Below are 26988 nucleotides of genomic sequence, written 5' to 3' on the forward strand. Positions count from 1 at the left end.
TTACATGCATGTCTGTGCAACACTGTGTGCTTAGACTAGTGCCTGCAGAGGCCAGAAAGAGGGCATCAGATCCCTAGAACTGCAGTTACAGATGACTGTGAGCTGCCACTCTCTGGAAGAGTAGCCAGTGCTCTTAACTGCTGAGCCATCTTTCCAGCCCAATAATCCCAGGACTCAGGAAGAGTACCCCAAGCTCAAAACCAGCTTCTCTGCATAGCTAGTTCCAGGCCATCCAGGGTTATAGTGCAAGCCTGTCTTCTCTGTGTAATTGGGGATGTGGGGGGAAAAGAACATACAACAAAAGGTGGTCTTAAGCCGGGCATGGTGGCGCATGCCTTTAATCCCAGCACTAGGGAGGCAGAGGCAGGTGGATCTCTTTGAGTTCGAGGCCAGCCTGCTCTACAAGTTTAGTCCAGAACAGCCAAGGCTATACAGAGAAACCCTGTCTTGAAAAACGAAAGAAGAAAGAAAGAAAGAAAATATGACAGAACAGATTCAAACGGCTTCACATGGTATTCCGAAATTTATCCCGACTGTAGGCTAAGTGACCTGCGGGTTGGATAGACTTGCCAAAGTCCAGAAACGTCAGCATTTCCTTGGAGTCAGGCTCTGCCTCAGTGATCTGATGCAGGGCTGAGACCTTTATGTCTTTTAAATCATTTGCGTGTGCATGCATTGGCCATCAGAGGACAACTTGGGGTAACTGGTTCTTTTTTTCCACCATGAAAGACAGAGAACCGAAGTGAGATTGTCAAGCTTGGTGGCAAGTACCTTTATCCCTGAGCCATCCCACCAGCCCTGTTTGTATGTCTTAGTCTCCAGTACCACCTGAGGTGAGAAGGAAACACAAGATACCATCTTCTCTTTTTTTCTCCCTCCTTCCAGAAGGAATACTAGCAGGCAGACACTAGGAAACTTGCCCGCAATCATACTAGAAATAACCAAGCCTTTAGCTAGTATCCAGCCTGGCTATCCTCTGTTCTTCACTGCCCTCTATTAGGTGCACAGGTCTCACGGCCCTTTGTGCACCCATGTTCACTGTGCTTGATGGCAGGGCAACTCTTGCCTCCATCAGCAGCATGTTCACAGGGCTACACACAGTGTGCCCTCGATACACGTGTACAATACAGACGCCCTTACTCTACCATGACAGCACACATCACTATTCTCTTCCCAGGGCCCGAATGACTCGGGCTTTAACCCATGTAAGAAGTGGCCATCACATCACAGTAGCTAACTCTGGGAACCTATTAAAGAGGCATTCTTTGATGAGCAGCCTCTAATCATCTACCTGAATCTTTTATTTTAGCCTATCCAAGGTTCTCAAAGAATCTATAAATTTCCCTAAAAATTTATTATTTCCCCTTAATCTCATTCTATGTATGCATTCTAAGTCGAGGATAAGCTAATCTCAGACTAATATCACTTATCAGAAGCTACACAAAGGGAATTTTATGCTGACACGGCAGTGGGCCCTGATGATCTCAGCAGTGAGAGGAGGATGAGGAATTCAAGATCACACTTGTCTACAGAGTGAGCTCAAGGAGTGAGCTACAGATGAGACTTTGTCAGGAAAACAAAAACAAACAAGGAAAAAAAAAAAAAAAACCTAAACCCCTTCCCCCCAAAATCAGAAGAACAATCTAGAAAAAAGTGCATACAATACACAAAGGAAAAATAGCAGTTAGCTATTCCATCTACAGTAAAACTGGCCCCCAGTAAAACCATATTTCAGTTTTTCTTTTCTTTCTTTTTCTTTTTTAAGACAGAGTCTCTGTATAGCCTCAGCTGTCCTGGACTCACTTCATAGACCAAGCTAGACTTACACTCAAAGATCCACCTGCCTCTGCCTCCTGAGTGCTGGAATTAGAGGCAGGCACCACCATGCCCAGCTTCAGCATTTTAATTTTAGTTGAAGTAAGATGTTTAAATTTTTGTTTGTTTGTAAACAAGGTTTCTCGATGTCACCCTGGCTGTCCTAGACTCACTTTATAGACCAGGCTGGCCTTGAACTCACAGTGATCTGCCTGCCTCTGCCTCCTTAGTGCTGGGATTAAAGGCGTGCCCAGCTATGCCCAGCCTGATGCTTAAATTTTTTTGAGACAGGGTCTCATTGTGTAGGCCTGTAGGTTGGCCTGAACTCACTATGTAGACCAGGTTAGCCTGAACTCATCCTGTATAGCCCCTACCTTGTTTTTAAAGGCATTCTCTCAATAAGACCTGAGGCTTGCCAGTTAGGCAAGGCTGACTGGCAAGTGACCCCAGAATCCCCCTGTCTCTGTCTCCCTCGCACTCACTGAGCACCATCATGCCCAGACCTGGCTGCCCTGGACTCCCTTTGTAGACCACCAGCTTGGTCTTGAACTCACAGTGATCCACCTGCCTCTGCTTCCCTGAGTGCTGGGATTATGGGCCACCAGGCCTAGCTATTCTTTTTATGGTTTTCTTTCTTTTTTTTTTTCTTTTGGTTTTTCAAGACAGGGTTTCTGTGTGTAGCCCTGGCCTCACTTTGTAGACCAGGCTGTCCTCCAACTCACAGAGATCCGCCTGCCTCTGCCTCCTGAGTGCTGGGATTAAAGGCTTGCGCCACCATGCCTGACTCTCTTTTTATGTTTTTAAATTTTTTTTAAATGTATGTTTGTGTGTGGGTACCCACAAAGACCAGAAAAGGCACTGGATGCCCTGGAGCTAAAATTACAGGAGATCAGCAGAGGCAGTTCTGAGAGAACAGGAAGTGTGCTTGATGGCGGCATCATCTCTTTAAGAACCACCCCACCCCCAAACCCAGCCTATCATCTTTAAGGATTTCTAAGTAACAGCTCATATTAATCAAAGCACTTGATCTTTAAAACCAAAGCATTAGGAGGTCATTAATTTTAGAACAAGGTCTAACCTTTAAATCAAATCTATTAATCTTGGTAAAAACCGTAAATTATCCATTTTCCTTCTGTGAGGACCTGTCACGGAATGATGTTGATTCTTCAGTCATGAGGCCTACTGCTCTGGCCTACCAGTTAAAGACACTTTTAGGTTTGGTTTGGTTTTGCTTGGTTTTCCATAAAGTTCTCAGGTAGCCCAGGCTATTCTTAACTTACTATGTAGATGCTCTTGCCGAGACTCTTCCTGCTCCTGCCTCCTAAGGACTCAGATGGTAGATAGCTGGTTACTTTATGTGCTGCCATCACTAGAAAGACAGACAGCACTGGCCCTGAGCAGGAGCACAGAGCACAGAGCACAGCACCCGGACCAGCAGCATCGCCATCCTCTGTAAATCTAATAAAAATATAGACTCTTGGGCCCTAGGCTGGGCTTATTGACATCAGAACCTCTGGGATCAGGGTCCCCTCATCCGTGGAGGCCTTCTAGGTGAACCCAGCCAACAGCAATCTAGATGACAGCCTGAGACCCACACTGTGGAGATCAGAGGCAAGTTTCTGCCCCACATTAGCTACATCCTTGGTGAGTCACAGCGTTTGTGCTTCTAATTGTCTCTGCAGATAGCAGACACAGTCATTTACTACAGCCCAAGGAGGTTTTGAAAGTGCAGTGAAATCTCCTCAGGTTCCTCAGAGGTAAGTCAGGACATCCACTAAGGCAATGCCAACACAATGCTCTTCCTGCCTCTCGACACGGCTTTTGAAGCCTAATAAGGTTCTAGTCATTCCACCCAGCTTAGTGACATTAGGTTATTAATGAATTTACTTTGTATTAATTATCTGGGCAAACATTAACAAGAACTTTAAGCAGGGGTGAGTTTAATATTGTTTTTCCTGAAAAATCACATTTTCATTAGCTCTGAAACACTTTATCAGTAACGGCTTTTCCCTTTCCTTTCCTTTCTGGAAAATGTCAGTGGGGAGGGCAACTACGACAGGACTGTAAGAGACCTAAGTAGGACTTCAGGAACATGCAAAGTAGCTCGCTAAGCCCATAAGCACATCCTCACGCACTTCCCTGCCTTCATCTTGCAGTGGTCCTGAAGACTGACCCCAGGGCGCTCTACATGCTGGGCCAGCACTTCACACAGCCGTGCCCCAGGCCTTCACTGTTCCTTAACATTCCCAGACAAGAAGGCCCCAAGTTCAAGACAGCCACCATGGCCTTGAATTTATAATCCTCAGTGGCTGAGATCACAGAGCTGTTCTAGCAGGCCTAGTTTCCTTTACCATTACTTATCTTTATATCTACCTACCTACCTACCTACCTATACCTATCTACCTACTTATTTCTGACACAAGATCTATAGACTCTGAGCTGGAATCTGCTATGCAGACCAGGACAGGCCCAATGTTAGCAAACCCTCTATTTACTGAGTGCTAAGTTTACAGCATGACACTACACCTGAGAGAGTAGCATTCTTAACTCTCCCCAAGATAAGTGTGGTGTTATCAGTACAACTTAAATACCTCTGTAGTTCCCAGGAAGCCACTATACTGGACACTGAGTCACAAGTTAAACAGACACTGACAAAACCATTATTTTATTTACTAGACTTAATGCTTAAAGAAGGAATTGGTGGTGTAGAGTGGATGAGATGTTTCTCCCTGTAACTGTGCCATTACTCTAATTTTCTCACTGAGGCTGGAGGAAATTCTATGATGGTCAAAGTCGGTCATGGTCTTCACATCAACTATACGTAATGGATTTTTTGTTACTGTTGTTTTGGGTTTTGGTTTGTTTTTTCAGAGAAAGGGAAATCGCAATAGAGTTTCATGTAGCCCAGGCTGGCCTCAAACTCACATATCCCGAGGTGACGCTGAATGCCAATGCTCCTGCCTCTGCCACCTGACTGCTCCCCAGGGGTCACCAACATTCCAGGGATATTCTTTTTACATTTTTAAAATTGTAATTATCCAATACAGTAAATAAGGGAAGCTAAAGTTACTTTTGTAATCCTTATCTAATAAAACAGATATTAATCTCCCCAGATTTCAACTTAATTTTACTGATGTTTCCAATTTATAGCCATTTTTATTTTAGTCTTAAAGCTTTTTCTTTCTTTCTTTCTTTCTTTCTTTCTTTTCTTTTGGAGGGCCAGGGTTTCTGTTTTAACAGCCTTGGCTATCCTGGACCTCATTTGGAAGCCCAGGCTGGCCTTTAATTCACAGAGATACCCTGCCTCTGCCTCTCAAGTGCTGGGATTAGCACACCTGGGTCTAAAACATTTTGCTATATTGAGAATATTCAGAGAGATGAGTTAGAAAACTTTTTCACAGATCAAATCAGTAATCTAGTAGTCATTCAATAAAACAACTATCCAAAACCAAGCCAAACCCAAACCCAAAATCTGAAAACTTACCAATGACAGGGTTGCTGTTTCTGTGAGCTGGTTTAGGGGGTGGGATGGGGGGCTGCTTGGCAGGGCCTGTATGAGTAAAACTTAGGGTGGCAGTAGTGTTAGTGCTAACAGGAGCAGCAGGCAGAGTCCTGGGGGCTGGGGCAGGGGTGACAAAAGAATTAGCAGTCTTTGTTATATTTGTGGCAGCAGTGAAGACAGAAGATGTCGTGGTGGTAGAGCCAGAAGTAGAGGAGACAGCCCTCACTGCACTGCTGGACATGGCCTCCTTTGCTTGGCCTTCCCTGGCTTCAGAAGAAGAGGACGAGGTTCTTTTGGGGGGAAGTAGAGGCTGCTTAGGTCCATGCTCAGGACCAGACTCTGCTTCAGAGTTAGGCTGGCTTCCAGTTGAACCTGTGCAATAGAAGACACGATTTAAAGAGGGAGAGAGACTGAAAATGTGAGCACATTTACAAACAATTTCACCCATGAATTTACAGTTCACAGATCAGTTTCCAGCTGCCTTCAACAGGCCTACAGAATGTCAGTAAGAGAGGCTCAAAAAGCCGGGTGTGGTGGTGCACGTCTTTAATCCTAGCACTCGGGAGGCAGAGGCAGGTGGATCACTGTGAGTTCGAGGCCAACCTGGTCTACAAAGTGAGTCCAGAACAGCTAAGCCTACACAGAGAAACCTTGTCTTGAAAATCTAAAAAAAAAAAAAAAAAAAAAAAAAGGAGGGGGGGTGCCTGGAGAGATGGCTCAGAGGTTAAGAGCATTTGGCTGTTCTTTCAAAGGTTCTGAGTTCAATTCCTGGCAACCACATGGTAGTTTATAACCATCTATAATGAGATCTGGTGCCCTTTTCTGGGCTGCTAACACACATGCAGGCAAAATGCTGTATAAATAATAAATAAATCAATCTTTAAAAAAAAAGAGAGGGGGGGGGGCTCAGAAGGTTAATGATTGTTCATATAAGAGCCCACTACCAAGGACACATCAGACAAGTACCTGGCACACAGGCATGAGGACTGAGTTCAGCTCCCCATATTTACATAAAAGCTAGGTATTAACCCTAGTGCTGTGCTGGGTGGGGTTGGGGTAGGGAGCTTACTGGAGTTTACTGACCAGCCAATCAATAAGAGATGTTGTCTCAAAATAAATAAGTTGGGCAGTGGTGGTGCACACCTTTAACCCCAACACCTGGGAGGCAGAAGGAGGTGGATTTCTGAGTTTGAAACCAGCCTGGTATACAGAGCAAGTTCCAGGACATCCAGGGCTACACAGAGAAACTCTGTCCTGAAAAACCAAGATCATAGCCAGGTGTGGTAGTGCACGCCTTTAATCCCAGCACTTGGGAGGCAGAGGTAGGTGGATCACTGTGAGTTCAAGGCCAGCCTGGTCTACAAAACAAGCCCAGGACAGCCAAGGCTACACAGAGAAACCCTGTCTTGAAAAAACAAAACCAAGATCAGCACTCGGGAAGCAAAGGCAGGTGGATCACTGTGAGTTCGAGACCAGCCTGGTCTACAAAGCAAGTCTAGGACAGCTAAAGCTACACAGAGAAATCTTGTCTCAAAAAACAACAACAACAAAAAAAAAACCAAACCCAAAACAAAACAAAAAACAGCCAAGGCTACACAAACAAAAACCAGAAAAAACAAGATGAAGGCTGGAGAGATGGCTCAGAGGTTAAGAGCACTGGCTGTTCTTCCAAAGGTCTTGAGTTCAATTCCTGGCAACCACAGGTAACTCACAACCATCTATATAATGATATCTGGTGCTGACTCCTGGCAAGCAGGCACACATGCAGGCAAAACACTATACATAATAAATAAATAAATCTTAAAAAAGAAAAGAAAAACCAAGATGAAGCTGGGCATAGTGCCACCTAACCAAAAAAATAAATAAATAAAATATAAACAAGTTTATTCCTCTCCCCAAAAGGAGAAGGAATAATAATAATAACAAATATAAATATAAATAAAATTTCCCCTCTCTCTAAAAGGAGAGCAAAAAAAGACATCCAATGCCAACCTCTGGTATCACATGTATATGAACACACACCCATAAAAGCACAAACACAAAATTCCTTGGTAGGACATGAGGAATGTGGAGCTTGACAAGACCCCACTGAAGAGCTAGGTGTGGTAGCTCATGTCTGAAACCCAGCATGTAGGAGGCACAGGCAGGAGGATCTCTTTGAGTTTGAAGCCAGTTAGTCAACACAGAGACACTGTCTAAACAACAACAATCTGTGGCTTTTAACCCCCAAACCCTCTGGTACCTAGTCTCTTCTTTGGATCCTCTTCTGGAGTAAGATTCCTAAGACTTGATACTGTGACCAGCTCCTGTTCCACCAGTTCTGGACTAGAAGACCCGCCACTCCCTATGGGAGTGGTGTGGCCATTCTTCAATGTGGCATGGCTCTGCTTTCCTGGATCCTCACCACCTGCAAAAAGAAAAAGAAAAGTGCTAAGTGATGGACCGGGCAGGCCCAGATGGGAAGCAATGGTGGCTCCTAGGCTCCTTCCTGTACATAGGCTTATCGTCCAGGCCTGTGCTATCAGCATCCCTGCAGCATGAGCAGAAACAGTAGCTCCTCTTGCAAAAGGTGGTTTATTGCCAACTATACAAAGTAACTGGCAGATAACCTATTCTGCACACATCACAATGTTAAGGTGGGTATATCTCAGGGGTAGACTACTTACCTAGCATATGTAAGTAAGGCCCTGGGACCAACAGCCAGCACTGAGGAGGAAATGGACACTAGTCTGATAGAGAGACTATAGTGAGAACGAAGAAAATCCATTCTTCTGGGACGGGAAAGGGTTTGCAGAAGCAGCAAAGAAAGTGATAGGCCCTGAAAGAGGAACATAAGACTGCCACATTGATGAAAGGTGGTCAGTTTAAACTAAGACAATAGCAGGGGCTGAAAAGATGGCTCAGTGGTAAAGAACACATATTGCTCTCGCAAAGGACCTGCGTTCCGTTGCCAGCATCCATCCCAGGCGGTTCCCAAAAGCCAGCAACTACAGTTCCAGGGGATCTTACAACTCTAACCTTTGTAGGCCTCCGCACTTATGTGCACATACCCCTACACAGACACACCAGACATATGCATAAATTTAATAAGTAAATCTTGCCAGGCAGTGGTGGTGCACACCTTTAATTCCAGCACTCAAGAGGCAGAGGTAGGCAGATCTCTGAGTTCGAGGGCAGCCTGGACCACAGGTGAGTTCTAAAACCACCAGAGCTACACAGAGAACCCTGTCTCAAAAGAAACAGAGAGAAGGGTGGGGAGGGAAGAGAAAGGAAGAATGTTGCCTCGGAAAGCTGTTAGGAAAAAGGGTTATAGACAAGTAGCACTGAACAGGAAAAGCAATAGAAACTATTGTTTTAATGCACATGGAAAAAAAAAATGGCAAGGGCCACAGAAGGTTGTAGAAATATGGCCATACCTGGCTGTACTTCTACTAAGTTAATTGGTTAGTAACTAAACTAGCTCTTTAGATAGTCCTTGTTTGTTTGTTGTTTTTTCAAGAAAGGTCTCTTTGTCTGTGTAGCCTTTGCTGTCCTAGACTCCCTCTGTAGACCAGGCTGGTCTTGAATTCACAGAGATCCACCTGCCTCTGCCTGCTGAGGTAATAGGAGTGTGCCACTGTTCCCGCTTTATTGTTTGTTTGAGACAGAGCCTTAATATGTATCCCTGGCTTGACCTAGAGCTCCTTATATATACCAGGCTGGTTTTTAACCTAGAACAACCCTCCTGACTCTGCCTCCTGGGATTACAGGTACATATCACTACATCCAGTTGTAGTTTTGTTTTGTTTTTGTTTTTCGAGACAGAGTTTCTCTGTGTAGCCCTGGTTCCTTGAACTCACAGCGATCCACCTGCCTCTGCCTTCCGAGTGCTGGGATTAAAGATGTACACCACCACACCTGGCCAATTGTAGATTTTATGTTTTATTTATTTTTATTTTCTTTTTGCTTTCTGAGACTGGGTATCACTGTGTATCTATCCCTGGATGGTCTAGAACTCATAATGTAAACCAGGCTAGCCTGGAACTCACAGAGAGCTGCCTGCCTCTGCCTTGCATGTGCTAGGACCAACAGTATGTGCCACCACACCTGGCTTTTTATTTATTTTAAAAGCTATTATTTATTTACAGACATGTGCACATGCATGAATATGTATGTGTCATGGTTCATGTCATGAGAATATGCTGAGATGAGGCAACTCATGGGTGTCAATTCTCTACAGGTTCCTTTACTTGTGAGGCCATCTCTCTGGCACTGTACTTTTTATATTTTATTAATTTTTAGAATATTTTGTTGTTGGTTTTTAAGTGTATTAGTGTTTTGTCTGCATGTCTGTATACCACATCCTTGCTTGGTGCCAGGGGATGGCAGAAAAGGGCGCTAGGTCACCTGGGACTGGAGTTACAGACGCTGTGAGATATTGTGTGGATACCTGGAACTGAGCCCAGGTCATCTGGAAGAGCAGCAAGTGCCCTTAACACTGAGCTACATCTACAGTGCCTATTTCTTACTTTAGGAGAGGAAGGGGCAAGATGGCAATTCTGCAAAAGTAGTGAACTAATCTGCGTATGAAACTGAAGAGAAATGAAATGAACCAGGGTATAGTACTGGGTCTTACATTTCTAATCCCTCACTTCCTAACAGTCGTACAAGACAGTCTCAACACTATTCATCTGTAACGAGCACTCAACCACCACGAGTGATCACTGTGACGGTGAGGTGAGCATGGAGGCAATTTGGTCAAAACTACCAATCTGCAATTTCAGGTAACTGTCACCACTGAAGGTGGCACAATCTGAGGAAGACAGAGGGATAGCAGAGGTGCTGCCAGGACCCTTCACCAATTATTCTAATTCAGAGCTTAAGAGTGAAGCCAGCCACCTGGGGAGAAATAGGGAGCCACACTTTTACAATGGTCCTCCACCATGGCTACAGCAAGAGTAAAGCAAAGCAGAGAAGTCAAACACGGAGTGGGACCCAGGGGCAGACAACTGCACACACAGACGTAGCTGATAATTTGGAACTCACCCTGCTCGGGGTCTTCCAACAGAACCCCTCGTTTAACCAGCTCTTCTCTCGGTTTTCGCATAGATATTTTTCTCTCTAAAACTAACATTAAATTGGAAACAGAACTCAGAAGTGTGGCAGTTGGAAGGTCAACATATCTCTTAGCTTTATAAGTATAAAAGAATAAAGTGGTTCACATTACTTGTGTTCTTAAGGTAAAGAGAACAGGGAAAGTAACGTTATATTTAAACACTCAGCTGAGGTTGGTACCACATGGCTGCAATACTAGTGTGTGAGAGGTGGAGGCAGGAGGATAAGTTCTGGGACAGCCTCAGCTACATAGTGAACTCTAGATTAGCATGAGCTACACAAGACTGCCTCAAACAAAACAAAAATCATCCTTTGAGATACGACGCTGAGAAGTGCTGCCAAGTTCGAGGCTAGCCTATGCTATACAGTATTAGGCCAGGTAGGGCATGGCAAGGCTCCTGACTGAAACAAGACAAAGTTAATGCCTGCGCTGGAAGTTAGAGTAACAGCACTGATGGCTTGGCATGTCCAAGGCCCTGGGTTCTACACCTAGAATTGAGTATTTAAAAAACCCCAACCGCGTCCTCTGGAGGGGGAGACCTGGCGGCACTCAGAGGAAGGATAGCAGCCTACCAAGAAGAGACTTGATACCCTATGAGCATATACAGGGGGAGGAGGTCCCCCTCAGTCACAGTCATAGGGGAGGGGAGTAAGGGGAAAATGGGAGGGAGGGAGGAATGGGAGGATACAAGGGAGGGGATAACCATTGAGATGTAATAAGAATAAATTAATAAAATAAAATTTTAAAAATTAAAAAATAAAAAAATACCCAAGACAATGGCTGGGTGTGGTGGTGGACACCTTTGATCCCAGGACTCTGGAGGCAAAGGCAGGCAGATCTCTGTGAGTTCGAGGCCAGCCTCGTCTACAAAGGGAGTCCAGGACAGCCAAGGCTACACAGAGAAACCCTGTCTTGAAAAACAAAACAAGGGCTGGGTGTGGTAGTGCATACCTGTAATTCTAGCACTCTGAGAGGCAGAGACAGGCAAATATCTGTGAGTTCAAGGTCAGTCTGGTCTACAGAGTGAGTCTAGGGCAGCCAAGGCTACACAGAGAAACCTTGTCTTGAAAAACAAACAAACAAAAACAAAACAACAATAACTCAGTAGTGGGCTAAGCAGAAGCACCTTAGACCTGCTACAGTGCAGGCAATGCAGAGTTTCATTGCAGATTCCTATCTAGTCCTTTTATTTTCATATTTATTATTTGTTCCCCTTGAACTCTGCCTACTTCTGCCTCCCAAGTGCTGTTTGTTTGTTTTGGACACAGAGTTTCTCTGTGGAGCCTTGGCTGTCGTACCTGGACTCACTTTGCTAATCAGGCTGGTCTCAAACTCACAGCGATTTGCCTGCCTCTGCCTCCCCAAGTGCTAGGATTACAAGCCTGTGCCACCTTGCCAGGCAGCCTAAACTTGCCTTTCTTTTAGTTGTTGTTTTTGGGTTTTTTAAAGATTTATTTATTAGCTGAGCGGTGGTGGTGCATGCCTTTAATCCCAGCACTCGGGAGCTAGAGGCAGGTGGATCTCTGTGAGTTTGAAGCCAGCCTGATCTACAAAAGTGAATGCAGGATAGCCAAGTCTAAACAGAGAGAAAAATCCTGTCTCAAAATACCAAACAAAACAAAAAAATTATTTATTTATTATTAGGTATAGAGTTTCTGCCTGTGTGTATACCTGCATGCCGGAAACGGGCATCCGATCACATTATAGATGGTTATGAGCCACCATGTGGTTGCTGGCAATTGAACTCAGGACCTTTGGAAGAACAGACAGTGCTCTTAACCTCTGGGCCGTCTCTCCAGCCCTTGTTGGAGTTTTGTGCGTGTGCGTGTGTGCGTGTGTGTGTGTGTGTGTGTGTTTTGGTTTTTTTGTTTTTGTTTTTTGAGACAGGGTTTCTCTGTGTAGCCTTGGCTGTCCTGGACTCACTTTGTAGACCAGGCCGTCCTCGAACTCACAGTGATCCACCTGCCTCTGCCTCCCGAGTGTTGGGATTACAGGGTGTACTACCATGCCTAGCTTCAGACTTTGAAATTTTTAATAGACTCAAGAAACAAACTGTAGCTTAACCAACAATTTAGCTGGGCGTGGTGGCACATGCCTACAATCCCAGCACTTGGGGAGGTGCAGGCAGGTGGCTCTCTATAAGTTCAAAGGCCAGCCTGGTCTACAAAGCAAGTCCAGGACAGCTAAGGCTACACAGAGAAACCATGTCTTGAAAAACCAGCCTCCTCTGCCCCAAAAAAGAACAAAACTACAACTGGATACCATGGTCCATATCACTGCACTTGGGAGGCTGACGCAGGATAAGTGCTACAACAGAGGCCATGCCAGGAAAGAAGTGAATAGCAGGTTACTTGAGGCCCTGCCTTAAAAAAAATTTAAAAAGCCCTGAGGCATAGGTCAGCGGTAGAGCACACGCCTGGCATGTGTCATGCCTTAGGGTTATATGCTTACTCCTCAACACAAAAATGCAGAGAGCAAAGGCTCAGCGAAGGACCATTTATCTAAATTCTAAAAGACTACGCTTTTCAAGTAGGAGGCTATAGAAGTTTAGGAAGATGTGAAAAGTTGGGTGCTTCTAAAACAGGAAACTCACTGGGTAGGATGTGTGCCTTCCAAGCAGAAGCCCTGCTCAATCTCCAGCACTGTAGAAACACAATCTACTGCATATCCCTGGAATTCTAGTGCTCAGGAGGGAGGGGGAAGAGAACACGAGGGCAAGACTGTCCCTGCTGGATACAGAGTACATGGACACCCTGTGATACACGAGACTGTCCTCTATATTGATCAAGGAACCAATTAATTAATGGAACCCCCACAAGCACTTTGTTGTTACTGTTTGTCTCGTATAATCCAGACTCTGAATTTTCTGTGTGGCCAAGGATAACTTTAAACTCTTCATCTTCCCACCTCTGCCTTCCAAATGCTACTAGGATCATAGCCTAAACTACCAAACCCACCTAAATCAGGGAATTTTTATTTTTTTCATGTGTGTGAACAATTTGTATGTATATGTGTGCCAGCGTACTTGGTAACATGCATGACATGGTATGCATGTGACGGTCAGAGGTCAACCTCCAGTATCAGTTCTCACAACTTTGGTTGAGACAGGGTTTCTCTGTGTAGCCTTGGCTGTCCTGGACTCACTCTGTAGACCAGGCTGGCCTCACAGAGATCCACCTGCCTCTGCCTCCTGAGTGCTGGGATTACAGAAGTGTGCCACCATGCCAGGGACTCGTTTTTTTCTGTTTTTCTTTCCCCACTGTGCATGCCAGTTGTCCCTTGGGTTTCTGGGGATTCTATGTTGCAGCCTTTCATCTCCCACAAAAGCACTGGACCACAATAGTATATGCACCAAAACTGGCTTTATGTGGGTTCTGGGGTTCCAACTTAGGTCCTCACATTTGCATCAAGAGTCTGACCTACTCAGTCATGTCCTTAGCCCACACAGGGAACACTTAAAATTAGAAGCCTTATCTATCTATCTATCTATCTATCTACCTACCTACCTACCTACCTACCTACCTATGTACCTACCTAACATTCTAGGCAAGGTCTCATGGTACCCAGGAAGCACTTAAAATTAGATGCCTTATTAATTTGTTTGTTTGTTTGCTTATTAGTAAGGTCTCATAGGGCTCGGAACGCTTAAAATTAGAAGCCTTCCTTACTTATTGATTGACTGATTGGCAAAGTCCTACAGAGCTCCACTTAGCCAGAAACTTAATATATGACTAGGAAGGACCTTAACCTCGCAGCCCTCCCACAAGCACAGCAGGCTCTCTGCGGTATCAGGAAGAACCTAACTAGGTGAGCACCCACCCCACTCCTCAGAGCACACATTTAAATCTTACATCTTACCTTCTGATGTTTCTTTGAATTTATCACTGCTTTTTTTTTTCCTCCATTTCCACGGCTTGAAGATCTTGCCAAAACCAGAGAACTTGCTTTTTCTTTTGGTGGGAGGTGTTGTGTCTCCTGCTTCCACACTGTCCATGACCATGCCTGGGTCTCCAGAGGGCTGCTCGGCTTCTTCTGCACAGAGAGGAGAGTAGGAAGGGACAGCCAATTCATTATTCCTGCATAACCTCTAAAAATGTCCCTCTCTTCCTGTGACTCTTGGAAAAGATGAGAGCAACGAAAAACAACCAGGAGGGAAGTCACACTGCCGATGTTACGTGGACAGCCAAGGCCCAACTCAAGTCTGACGTCACTTAAGAAGAAAGTTGAAGAAAGTTCCATGAGCCGATAAGGACCAGGGCCACACCTTTGGCATACACAATGTAGACGTCTTCTGGACATCCATGAGCTCTGTATCAGCGAGGCGAGGAATCCACCACTGAGGACTCACTGTTGAACACCACCCTCTCAACAGTGTCCTGGATTCAAACAGTTCAGGGAAGGGCAACCCATCAAGTGTTGACACTTTGTGTCTGTTTATCAGATTTACTCCCCACAACAAAAAGGGCTCTGCATAAATGTGGAGGAGTCTGAGGAGAGGGAGGGGCATTAGGGAAGATACTTTGACATGGAGGGACAGAGGGACTAAGGGGGCAGCAGAGGTGAGATTCTACTTTGCCTATCACAGTATTACTTAGGGAAAATCCTGCTAATAAAGATTTGACCCAAAACAGGTGACACGCCACAAGCTCAGGACTGAGATCAAAGATCTTAAGGCCCTCACAATGACAACATGTACAGGTCTTAGTTAGCTTTAACGGTAGGGAAAGTAGCAGCCAAGGCGGGACAGGAAGGCAACCATGACAACAAAAAGAAAAAGCAGGAAGGCAACACAATGCAGCCTTGCACTCCACGTACTGTCCCAGAGTTGTTTGGTCTAAGTGAAAGAAGCAGCTCTGAGGATGTGCTGCTGGGGTTAAGGTGCAATGTGTGGGGCAGAAGAGCTCAACCTATGGACTGAAAAAATTATCTTTTAGCACTGTAGGTCTGTGTTGTTGTTACTTTTCAAATACATTCTTTTTTACGTTAGCTTCTGTGTATGTGGGTGGGTGGGGAGGCAGGGGAGCTGCACACAGCCCAGGGCCTATGTGGAGGACAGGAAAACAGTCAATCTTCCTCTTCCACTGTGTGGGTCCTAGGACTGAACTCAGGTCATCAGGCTTGGCTTCCAGGGTGTTTACCTATGAGCCACCTTGGGGCTGATTTAGGCCCTTTTTCAGACCATGGCTTGCTACGTAGCCCATTCTGGTCTTAAACATGTGATCTTCCTGTCTTAACCTCTTCAGCATTGGAATTACAGGTGCGTGCCTCTACACATGACTCCTGGAAAATCCATGAGTGTTGCAGAAAATGTTATTTAACTGAAAGAAGGAAAAATTACATACATCTAAAGTTTCCTTTTAAAGACTTTATTTATTTATTTTATGTACATGAGTGCTCTATCTGCATGCACACCAGAAGAGGGCATTAGAGGGTATAGATGGTTGTGCTGTGAGCCACCATGTGGTTGCTGGAAATTGAACTCAGGACCTTTGGAAGAGAAGACAGTGTTCTTAACCACTGAACCATCTTTCCAGCCTATATATAAAGTTTTAATTGGACTAAAAATGTGAAAGAAAAGACCATAAAGAGAAGCAGCCAAAATTTCAGCCAGACAGAGAAGGTCCTGCCTGAAGGGTCTTTAAACAAAGTTATCATGGAGCCAGGTGTGGTGGTGCACGCCTTTAATCCCAGCACTTGGGAGGCAGAGGCAGGTGGATCGCTGTGAGTTCGAGATCAGTCTTGTCTACAAAGTGAGTCTAGGAGAGCCAAGGCTCCACAGAGAAATCCTGTCATGAAAAGACAAACCAACCAAACAAACAAACAAACAAACAACCCCCCCAAAACAAAACAAAAAAAAGCAACCCATACCAAACACTCATCTTGGGTTTTTTTTGTTTGTTTGTTTGTTTGTTTGTTTTTTGGGTGGAGGGGATTTCGTTTTGTCGTCGTCGTCTTCTCCTCCTCCTCCTCCTCCTCCTCCTCCTCCTTCTTTCTCTGTGTAACAGAGTCCTGGACTCACTTTGTAGACTAGGCTGGACTCACATAAATCCACCTGCCTCTGCCTCTGGAGTGCTGGCCACTAATTGCTTTCCGAAGTAAAACTTAATTTGACACTTTTAACTCTTCATTGTTTTTAACACTGTATTTATGTGTCATCTTTCTTGCAAGGATTCAAAATGACAAAGACTAGAAATGTAGCTCAAACTTTTAAAGTATGTGTGTGTCTCTATGTCCAGTCCCTATTGAAACACACACGCAAACACATGCGCGCACCTGTTTTGCTTTGTATAAAGCAGGTCCTGAGCATATTACCAAATACAGAAAGTGAAAAGGAAATCCTTTTTGGTTTTTCATGACAGGTTTCTCTGTGTAGCCCTGGCTGTCCTGAAACGCACTCTGTAGACCAGTCTGACCTCCAAGTCAGAGATCCACCTACCTCTGACTCCTGAGTGCTGGTACTAAAGCCGTGAGCCACCATGCCTGGTAGAAACATTATTTTCTTTGCTTCTCTCTTCATATGTATCTAATTTTGTCAAATGTTTTAGAACAGAACTTTGTGGGGTGAAGCCACACCTAGCCTTGAACATTATGTTTTCCAATTCATTCATCCATATTAACATTTGTTATCCATGTATCATTGTATTTTTACTTTTGTTTGTTTTATGTGACAGGGTCTTAAGTAGACCAGGCTTACTTTGAATTCAACTGTAGCTAAAGATGACCCTGAACCCCTGATCCTCCATGGCCATCCTCTCAAATGACAATCACAGGTATGAGCCACCACATCCGGCTTCACTTAGGTTTCTATTCTTCTTCCTCCTCCCCTCCCTACTTTCAATGACAAACTACATATTACTTCAGTGACTCACATGTCTGTCCAAATATTTAGAATCAGCCCACTGCCTTCATAATATACAGGCTTTTCAGGAAGTGGGACCATGAATCCTTTTAAAAACTCTGCAGTCAGGTGTGATGGCACACACCTATAATCTTAGCACCCAGGAGGCAAAAACAGGAGCACCAAAAGCTCTAGGACACTGTGGGCTAAGAAAGAGATCCTGTCTCAAAAATACAAGAGCAGGGCTGAAGCTCTCAAGTGAGTGTGGCACTGGCACAAGGTCCTGCATGCAATTAAAACACCCTAAATATTCAGGGGTCTTTTTTTTTTTTATATTCAGGGGTCTTATGTCCACTAAGTCTGTCACCCAAGCTCAGATTATTATCTAGAAACCTCACACGTTAAGAGACAGAGGCAGACATTTTCTGCCTTGTTGAGGCAGTTGGAAGAGCCCAAGTTACAGCACTGCTCAGCAAGGCTTCCCCACAGGGATGACAAGGTGACCCCGTGCTTCCCAGGCTCACTCACACACACCTCAAAGTAAAAGGAACCATACCCTTGTTTTGTTTTTTGAGATAGGGTCTCTGTGTAGTCCTGGCTGTTCAGGAACTCAGTGTAAGCTGTGGGTCACACCCCTTTGGGGTCACCCTCAACCATCAGAAAACCTAAATATTTACATTAAAATTCAAAACAGTAACAATATTACAGTTTCAAAGTAGCAACAAAAATAATTTTATGGTGGTGGGGGGGGGTCACCACAACATGAGGAACTGTATTTAAAGGTCACAGCATTAGAAGTGTGATCTCAAACTCACAGAGATCCTCCTACCACTGTCTTCATAGTATTGGGATTTAAGGCATGAATTGCCACACCCAGCCAGAAACACAAATTTTTCTAAGCAAACTTATATTGCATTTCATATACAACTGAAAACAGTGTGCACTGTGCCAAATATGGTGGTGCATACCTATAATATCTGCACTTGGGAGGTTGAGGCAGGAGGATTGCTTGAGGTTCGGGACCACAGAGTGAGTTCTTAAACTACATACTAAGATCTTAACTTAAAAATAAACAGGGCCAGAGAGATGGTTCTGTGGGTAAAACCTGGTCTGAGTTCTCTTACATAGTGGAAGGAGAAAACTGAATCCCAGAATATACCACAAACTCACACTGATAATAAAGTAATAAGGGACTAGAAAGATGGCTCAGCGGAAGTCCCAGGTTCAAGTCCCATCACCTACACGGTGGCTCACAACCATGGACAACTCCAGTTCCAGAGGATCAGATGCCCTCTTTCAACCTCCACAGGCATCAGGCATGCATACAGCCCACATACATACACACAGGAAAAACATAGAAACACATTAAACAAGATAAAAAAATTTCACAAATTAAAATAGTAAACAATGTATCATGAGCAGGACCCAGGGGCTCACAGTTAATGATCCCAGCACTCAGCACTATGAAGGCAGCATAGGCTATGTTCATAGCAAGCCTTATCTAAATACAGACACACATGCTGGGTGTGGTAGCACACGCCTGTAATCTCTCAGCACTTGGAGGCAGAGGCAGGCAGATCTCTGAGTTCGAGGCCAGACTGGTCTTCAAAGAGAGTTCCAGGACAGCCAGGGCTATTACACAGAGAAACCCTGTCTCAAAAACCAAAACCAAGCAACCAACCAGACAATGGCGATGTGTACTGTGTAGTAGCTGGGTGTAGTGTAATGTTCCAAATATGCCAATCAGGGCAAGCTGGCTCTTTGTGTTGCACAATTATTAATATCGTATCTGGTGTGTTGTCTGCTTGTTCCACACTATTGGGGGAGGTACAATAATATCTCTAATTATTAAAATAATTTGTCTCTGTTTTATGTGACAAGGTCTACTCTTCTGATGGATAATTATAAATATAGTTATATTTTCCTCTTTTTTATTTTTTTGTCTTTCAGGACAGGGTTTTCTTGGCTTATCTTGGACTTGCTTTGTAGACCAGGCTGTTCTTGAATTCAAAAATCCACCTACCTCTGCCTCCTGAGTTCTGGGATTAAAGGCATGCACCACCATGGCAGACATGTTTTTCTCTTTTACAAAAAAATTTAAGAGCCAGGCATGGTGGCACACGCCTTTAATCCCAGCACTCAAGTGGCAAAGGCAGGTGACTTCTGAGTTCCAGAGCAACCAGGACTACACAGAAAAACCCTGTCTCAAAAACCAAAACCAAAAAATTTAAGAAACAAATATATGAGGGTATTTTATCTTCATATGTGTCTATGCACTGTGTGTGTGTGTGTGTACACACCCAGTGCCTGAGGGGGCTAGAAATAGAAAGAGGGTGTCAGATCCCCAGGGACTAAAGTTGCAGATAGTTTTAAGTCCTGGTGTGAGGGCTGGGAATCCAGGTCCTCTGGAAGAGCAGCCAGTGCTCCTACCCACAAGCCATCTCTCCAGCCCGTTAGTACATTTAAAACATTATGTGTATGTGTGTGTGCACATGTGGTTGTGTGGGTCCCTGTAGAGTTCAGAGGAAGGCAGCAGATCCCTTGGAGCTGGAGTCCTGGGAAGTCCCAAGCCACCTGAGGTTAATGCCACCTCTCTAGCCCAGATGGTTTCCTCTTGAATGGACCCTTTTTACTAATATGAAGCTTCCCTTATCACTGTAGAAACACATTTCCCTCCATTTTGTTTTTCTGTTTCACCTGACAGCTGTCTTTTTGCCCCCCTTGAAACAAGGTCTACGCTGGCTGCCTTCAAACCCAGGCTCCTCTCAGTCTCTCAAGTACAGAGATGACAGGTGCACAGCACCACACCCAGTCAGCCATCTTTTGTTTGTTTTTGTTTTTGTTTTCGAGACAGGGTCTCTCTGTGTAGCCTTGGCTATTCTGGACTCATTTTGTAGACCAGGCTGGCCTCGAACTCACAGTGATCCGCCTGCCTCTGCCTCCCGAGTGCTGGGATTAAAGGCGTGAGCCACCACACCCGGCTAGGAGTTGTATTTCTTACATGTGGATTCACTTACTAACAAAGGCTTATAGCATACAATTTATAATGGCAAGGTAATACACACCTACAATCCCAGCATTTGATAGCCAAATCAACCAACATTAAATTAAACATAAAAAATAATTACCAAAAGTTCAAGGCCATCTGTGGTATATGAAACGATATCTCAAAAAAACAAAAGTTAAACAGCAACAACAAAGCACACAAAAATGCAATTTACAAAATAGCATATTATATAACTCTTATTTTCATAACAACCTACACAACTGTTATTTATCTCAAATATTATTCAATATCAAACTTTATAAAGAGGCTAGAAAGATGGCTTTGCAGGTAAAGACACTTGCTGGTCATAAGTCTGACAACCTGAGTTTGACCTGAGACCCACATGGTAGAGAGAGCAGACTCCTGTACGTTGTCCTCTGACCTCCTTATGCACACTGCATGTGCACGTGAACACACAAATAAGTAAGTATAACTTTTAATTTAAAAGGTCAAAATTATAAAATCAGATTCAAATTAAATTCTTCTACAAACTAATTTGTCATCCAGTTATACGGCATTAAAATGTCCTGTGATAATTGATCAATTCTTTACTCACATATAGGTTTTGTTATTTGTTTTTGTGTATGCAGGTATGCATGGAGGTCAGAGGTCAGGCCTGGGTGTCACTACCCAGGAATCATCCACCTATTTATTCATTTTTGGTTTTTTGAGATAGGGTTTCTGTGTAGCCTTGGCTTCTGGACTTTGTAGACCAGGCTGGCCTCAAACTCATAGAGATCTGCCTTCCTCTGCCACCCTGAGTGCTGGGATTACAGGTGTAAATCACTGTGCTTGGCCAGCCACTTTATTTTTATTAACATTTACTTTACCTGATGTATATGAGTATTTTGCCAGCACGCTTATCTGTGCATGATATGCATGCCTGGTGAAGAAGTCAGAAGAGGATGCTGGATTCTTCTGGAACTGAAGTCACAGATGGTTGTTTTTCTTTTGCTTTTTGGATGTTTCGAGACAGAATTTCTCTGTGTAGCCTTGGCTGTCCTGGACTCCCTTTGTAGACCAGGCTGGCCTCGAACTCACAGTGATCGCCTGTCTCTGCCTCCTGAGTGCTGGGATTAAAGTCGGGTGCTACCACGCCCGGCTTCGATGGTTCTAAGTCACCATCTGGGTGCTGGGAATCAAGCCTAGGTCCTCTGGAAGAGCAGCCAGTGCCCTTAACCACTGAGCTATTTCTCAAGCCCCTTCTTGTTCTTCTCTCTCTTCTCTTCCTGCTGTTTCTGTTTCTTTTTCCTTTAGACAGCTGTCTCACATGGAACCCTAGCTGGTCTGGAACTTGACATGGAGACCAAGTTGGTCTGGAATTCACAGAGATTCATCTGCCTCTGCATCCTAAGAGCTGAGATTAAAAGTTTGTGCCACCAGCCTGGCAGTGGTGGTGGTGGGGCCTTATTCCCAGCACTGGGGAGGTGAGGCAGGCAGATCTGTTGAATTTGAGGCCAGCCTGGGCTACAGATCGAATTCCAAAATAGCCAAGGTTACACAGAGAAGTCCTGCCTTGAAAAAACAAAAAGTACGTGCTACCCATATCCAGGAGTGGTTTGGTTTTTTGGTTTTGGTTTTGGTTTTTTTGGTTTTCAGGTTTTGGAGACAGGGTTTCTCTGTGTCACCCTGGTGTTCTGGATTTTGCTCTGTATACCAAGTTGGCTCAAATTCACAGAGATCTACCTGCCTCTGCCTTCTAAGTCCTGGGATTAAAGGACTGTGGTGTGTGTGTGTGTGTGTGAGAGAGAGAGAGAGAGAGGGAGAGGGGGGGGAGAGGGAGAGGGAGAGGGAGAGAGAATTTTAAAAGCACAGAGAGGGTTGTCAAGATAGATGCTTATAGTAATAAAAACCACTAAAAGTTGGCTATGGTGATTCATGCCTATGATTCGAACACTTCAAAGACTGAAGCAGGGGTTAGCTGTATCTTTTGAGATCTAGTCTAAGGTTCATAGTGAGTCCAAGGCCAACCTGGATTTCAGAGCAGAGACTTTGTCTCAAAACAACGAAAGCAAGCCAAACCTTTTAACACTTTGGCTCTTCAGATATTCACTAATTATGTGTAAGTTATACCTATACATAAGTAGATAAAGAAAACTAGCCGGGCGTGATGGTGGCGCACACCTTTAATCCCAGCACTTGGGCGGCAGAGGCAAGCGGATCACTGTGAGTTTGAGGCCATCCCGGCCTACAAAGCAAATCCAGGGCAGCCAGGGATGCCCAGAGAAACCCTGTCTCAAAAAACCAAAAAACCAAAACGAAAGAAAGAAAGAAAGAAAAAAAACCACAAATAAATGTATTAAAAAAACAAACAAACAGGATTAAACAATACACCCTCGGTCAAAGACTATAATTTTATATATCCCAATTTTAGTAGTACTGGGGACTGAAACAAAGACCTCCTGTATTATACCACTAAACCGTGGTCCCTAGACTTCTTTCCATTTAATTTTTTTCTTAAGATTGATTGATTGATTGATGATTGACTGATTCTGTGTATGAGTGCCCTATCTGCATGTTTACCTGCACACCAGAAGAGGGCATCAGATCACATTATAGATGGGTGTGAGCCACCATGTGGTTGTTGGGAACTGAATTCAGGACCTCTGGAAAAACAGTCAGTGTTCTTTTTTTTTTTTTTTAAAGCTTTATTTATTATTTATACAGTAGTATTCTGCCCACATGTGTGCCTGCCCACCACAAGAAGGCACCAGATCTCACTACAGGTGGGTGTGAGCCACCATGTGGTTGCTGGGAATTGAACTTGGGACCTTTGGAAGAACAGATGGCGCTCTTAACCTCTGAGCCATCTCTCCAGCCCCTTTCCATTTACTTTGAGATGAGACCTCACTCGCCCAGACTGGCCTTGAGCTTACTGTCTCCAGCTTCCAGAGTGGCTGGTCTTACAGACAGTAGCATCACACCCAGCCACAGCTAGGTCACCTATGCTGGATGGCTACATATTGGCAGGCAACAGAAATCCACAAAACACAAATCTTCAACATTTCTTCACTAAATTTGTAATAAATGACTAAATCACCTAGTTTATTTGAATTCCATGTCTATTATTTATATCTTCTCAATTTTAAAAAAAGATTTATTTCTTTATTACTATCAGCGCTCTGCCTGCCTGTATTCCTGCAGGCCAGAAGAGGGCACCAAATCTCATTATAGATGGTTGTGAGCCACCAGATGGTTGCCTGGGAATTGAACTCAGGACCTTTCCAAGAACAGTCAGTGCTCTTAACCTCTGAACCATCTCTCCAGCTCATACCTTATCAACTTTAAAAATTATTACTTATTAATTTTGGCTGGTTTTTGCTTTCATTTGTAAGATCACACCCTGCCCCCCATTCACTGTGTATGAGTGTGTATGTGTGTGTACATATGCCAGGGCTCATGTGTGGAGGTCAAAGGACAACTTGAAGGAGTTTCTCTCCTTCTACCATGTGAGTTTCAGGGATGAAATTCAGGGCATCAGACTTGAATGACAAGCACTTTTACCACCAGTGCAACATTTTTGGCCCTTTTTGGTTTTGGGGGTCTTGTTTTGTTTTTTTCTGGTTCCACACCCACGGTTTCTTTGTGTAACAGAGTCATAGAGTCACTATGTAGACCAGGCTGGCCTCAAACTCACAGAGATCTGCAAGCCTTTGTCTCCCGAGTGCAGGAATTAAAGGTGTGTGCAATTCCTTTGAACATGGTGGAGCACGCCTGTAATCTAGCACTTAGGGAGGCAGAGGCAGGCAGATCTCTGTGAGTTCGAGGCCAGCCTGGTCTACAAAGCCAGTCCAGGATGGCCAAGGCTACACAGAGAAGCCCTGACCCTGTCTTGAAAAAACAAAAACAAGGGCCCAGGCGTGTTGGTGCACACCTTTAATCCCAGCACTCAGGAGGTGGATCGCTGTGAGTTTGAGGCCAGCATGGTCTACAAAGCAAGTCCAAGACAGCCAAGGCTACACAGAGAAACCCTGTCTTGGGGGGGTGGGGGGGATTGGAAGAATAAAGAAAAAAACAGAAAGAAAGAAAAGATGAAAACAACTCAACAAACAAAAAAGACAAAGAGTCGCACTCCCCATCCCTGGCTGACCTTAAGCTTCAGAACTTTGGAAGCAGGCAGGATAATTTATGACACGTTGCCACAGCGCTTACCACATTGTTCTTGTTCTCTAAAAGAGGCTTATTATTGGATTTAAAGACAAGTTCCAGAAAACTGCAACAAAGTTATAGAACCAAAATCTTTCACTAATAAACAAAGCGGACTTTGTGCAGAGAAGGCCTGCATAGCTTCTGGAGATCTTACACAGCCTTGACCATGGGGCTTAGGAAGAACCGGACAGAGGAGGCGGATAAGGTTTCTGCACCACCACCCCCCCCCTCTCTCAAAAGATTTATTATTATTATTAATCATCATCATCATTCAATGCTCTGCCTGTGTGTACACCTGCAGGCCAAAGGGGGCATCAGATCACATATAGATGGTTGTGAGCCACCATGTGGTTGCTGGGAATTGAACACAGGACTTCCAGAACAGCAGTCAGTGCTCTTAACCTCTGAGCCATCTCTCCAGCCCCCGGTTTCCGCACTTCTAACACAAGCAGAGAAAATGTATGTTGTCACAGCTGCAGCCAGAAGTGATTCATTAGGGCTCAGCAAGTGGAAGAGGGCTTGCTTAGCCTAGGACAAAGCCCACACCACACAGTGAAGCTGCTTACACCTCAGCCACAGGACGTACATACTCCGGAGATGAGGATGCCTGACTGCGAGGCTGGGCAACAGCATCGTCAGTACACTGCTCACCAAGTCAGTTGGGTTTTGGATCCCCAGCACCCATGTAAAAGCCAGCATGGCAGCTCGATGCCAGTAATCCCAGCACTCCCGACACAGAGACAGGCGTATCTCTATGAGTTCAAGGCCAGCCTGGTCTACAAAGCAAGTCCAGGACAGCCAAGGAACCCTGTCTGGGAAAAAAACAAAACAAAAACAAGACTCTAGTTACTGAACCAGGAGACCTGAGTTTGATTTCTGGGTTCCATAATGGGGAAGTAGAGAACAGACTCTCTTAAGCTGTCCTCTGACTTCTACAAAAGCACTGTGTGTCCGATATACATGTCTCTAAACATGCATATGCACAGGTAACAACTACCTAAAGAAAAACAATGTAAAACACAACAACAACAACAATAAAGTAGAGAGAGTGACTGAGAAGGTAACTGAAATCCACCTCAGGGCCCCACCTGCACACCTTCATAAATATGTGCATATATACAACACCACACACACACAGCCATGCACATACACAACACCAGACACACAATATACCACAAACACACATAAGCAGTACCACACACACCTCATTATACCACATAATACCTAAACACACACACAGGTGTTTTTTTTTTTTTTTTAAGAAAAGAGTGAACAAAGACCTGAGTATTACAGTTCTAGTATACTTAACTGTGGTATATTTCGGCTCATTTATCCCTCTAAAGGATCTAGTGAAGCCTTCTAAACAGTGCCTACTAAAACACGTCCTAAAAATATTAGTATCCGAGGACTGCCGAGGAGGCTCAGTGGTTAAGAGCACCAGCTACGCTTCCACAGACTTAACTCTGACTCCTGTTCCCACCTATCTGTAACTCCACTTTCAGGGGACAAGATGCCCTCTTCTGGACTCAGTGGACACCAAGCACACATGTGGTACACAGGGCAAGACCCACATACAAGTAAAGTTTTTTTTAAAAATTTTTTTTGTTTGTCACTTTTTGAGACAAGAGCTTCTCTACATTGCCCTAGTTGTCCTGGAACTTGATCAGGCTGGCCTTGAACTCACAGAGATCCACCTGCCTCTGCCTCCCAAGTGCTGGGATTAAAGGCGGGCACCACCATGCCTGGCTATTGTCTGCCATGGTTGGGATGAAATCCAATCCAGGGTCTCAGGCATGCTAGTAAGCACTTTACCTCAGGCCACACCTCCAGTCTCCCAAAGCTCTTGTTGAGAACGTGTTTCAGGCGACCCAAGCAAGCCTGGCACTCAGTATGTAGCCAAGAGGAACCGGGGCATTCCGATCCCCTACCTCCACCTGAACGGCAGTTTTACAGGCATGCACTATACCCAAGCTTATGTGGTGCTGGAGACTGAACCCAAGGCTTTGTCCAGCTAGTAAGAGCACCCTACAACTGGGGCACAACTCAAGACTCCTTGGTTCGTTCATTCTTTCATTCTTTCTAAAAAATTATTATGTATACAGTGCTCTGCCTGCATGTACACCTGCAGGCCAGAAGAGGGTATCAGATCACATTATAGATGGTTGTGAGCTACCATATAGTTGCTGGGAATTGAACTCAGAACCTCTGGAAGAGCAGCCAGTGCTCCTAACTATGAAACCATCTCTCCAGGCCCTGGTTCATTCGTTTGTTTGTTTACTTATTTATTTACTTAATTTTCCTGATTCTTTCTTAAAAGCACAGAAAAAGCGATCAGTATAGAGATTAGATGGATGTTCTTTATAAAAAAGGCCACATCACTAAATCGTACCAGTTCAACAACTTGATGTTTCTCAGAACCCTCTCGTTTCCGTGGTGTGAATAAACGCCTGCCATTACTTGAGATCAGTTTCTGTTTGAGAAGACCTGTGGTGCCGCAATCGCAGGGGCGCTCTGTTACCTGGTGGGTAACTTATCAATACAGG

At 44.5% G+C, this 26988-nt stretch overlaps 1 protein-coding gene across 3 annotated transcripts in view; it reads right to left on the reverse strand.

The window, feature by feature from the left end:
- The window catches only part of Phactr4 (phosphatase and actin regulator 4), a 65064-nt gene that overhangs the window by 21763 nt on the left and 16313 nt on the right, over positions 1–26988 (reverse strand). For 2 of the 3 annotated variants that reach the window (XM_051171000.1, XM_051170999.1), the window contains exons 2-5: positions 14271–14444; positions 10343–10423; positions 7560–7724; positions 5300–5689 (exon numbers count right to left, since the gene is read on the reverse strand). In XM_051171000.1, the coding sequence (XP_051026957.1) occupies positions 5300–5689; positions 7560–7724; positions 10343–10423; positions 14271–14444 (810 nt within the window). The remainder of the gene's footprint in view (positions 1–5299; positions 5690–7559; positions 7725–10342; positions 10424–14270; positions 14445–26988) is intronic. The other variant, XM_051171001.1, reaches the window with a different exon arrangement.

Source organism: Acomys russatus, chromosome 29 (genome assembly GCF_903995435.1).
Source record: "Acomys russatus chromosome 29, mAcoRus1.1, whole genome shotgun sequence".
Taxonomy (NCBI): Eukaryota; Metazoa; Chordata; class Mammalia; order Rodentia; family Muridae; genus Acomys; species Acomys russatus.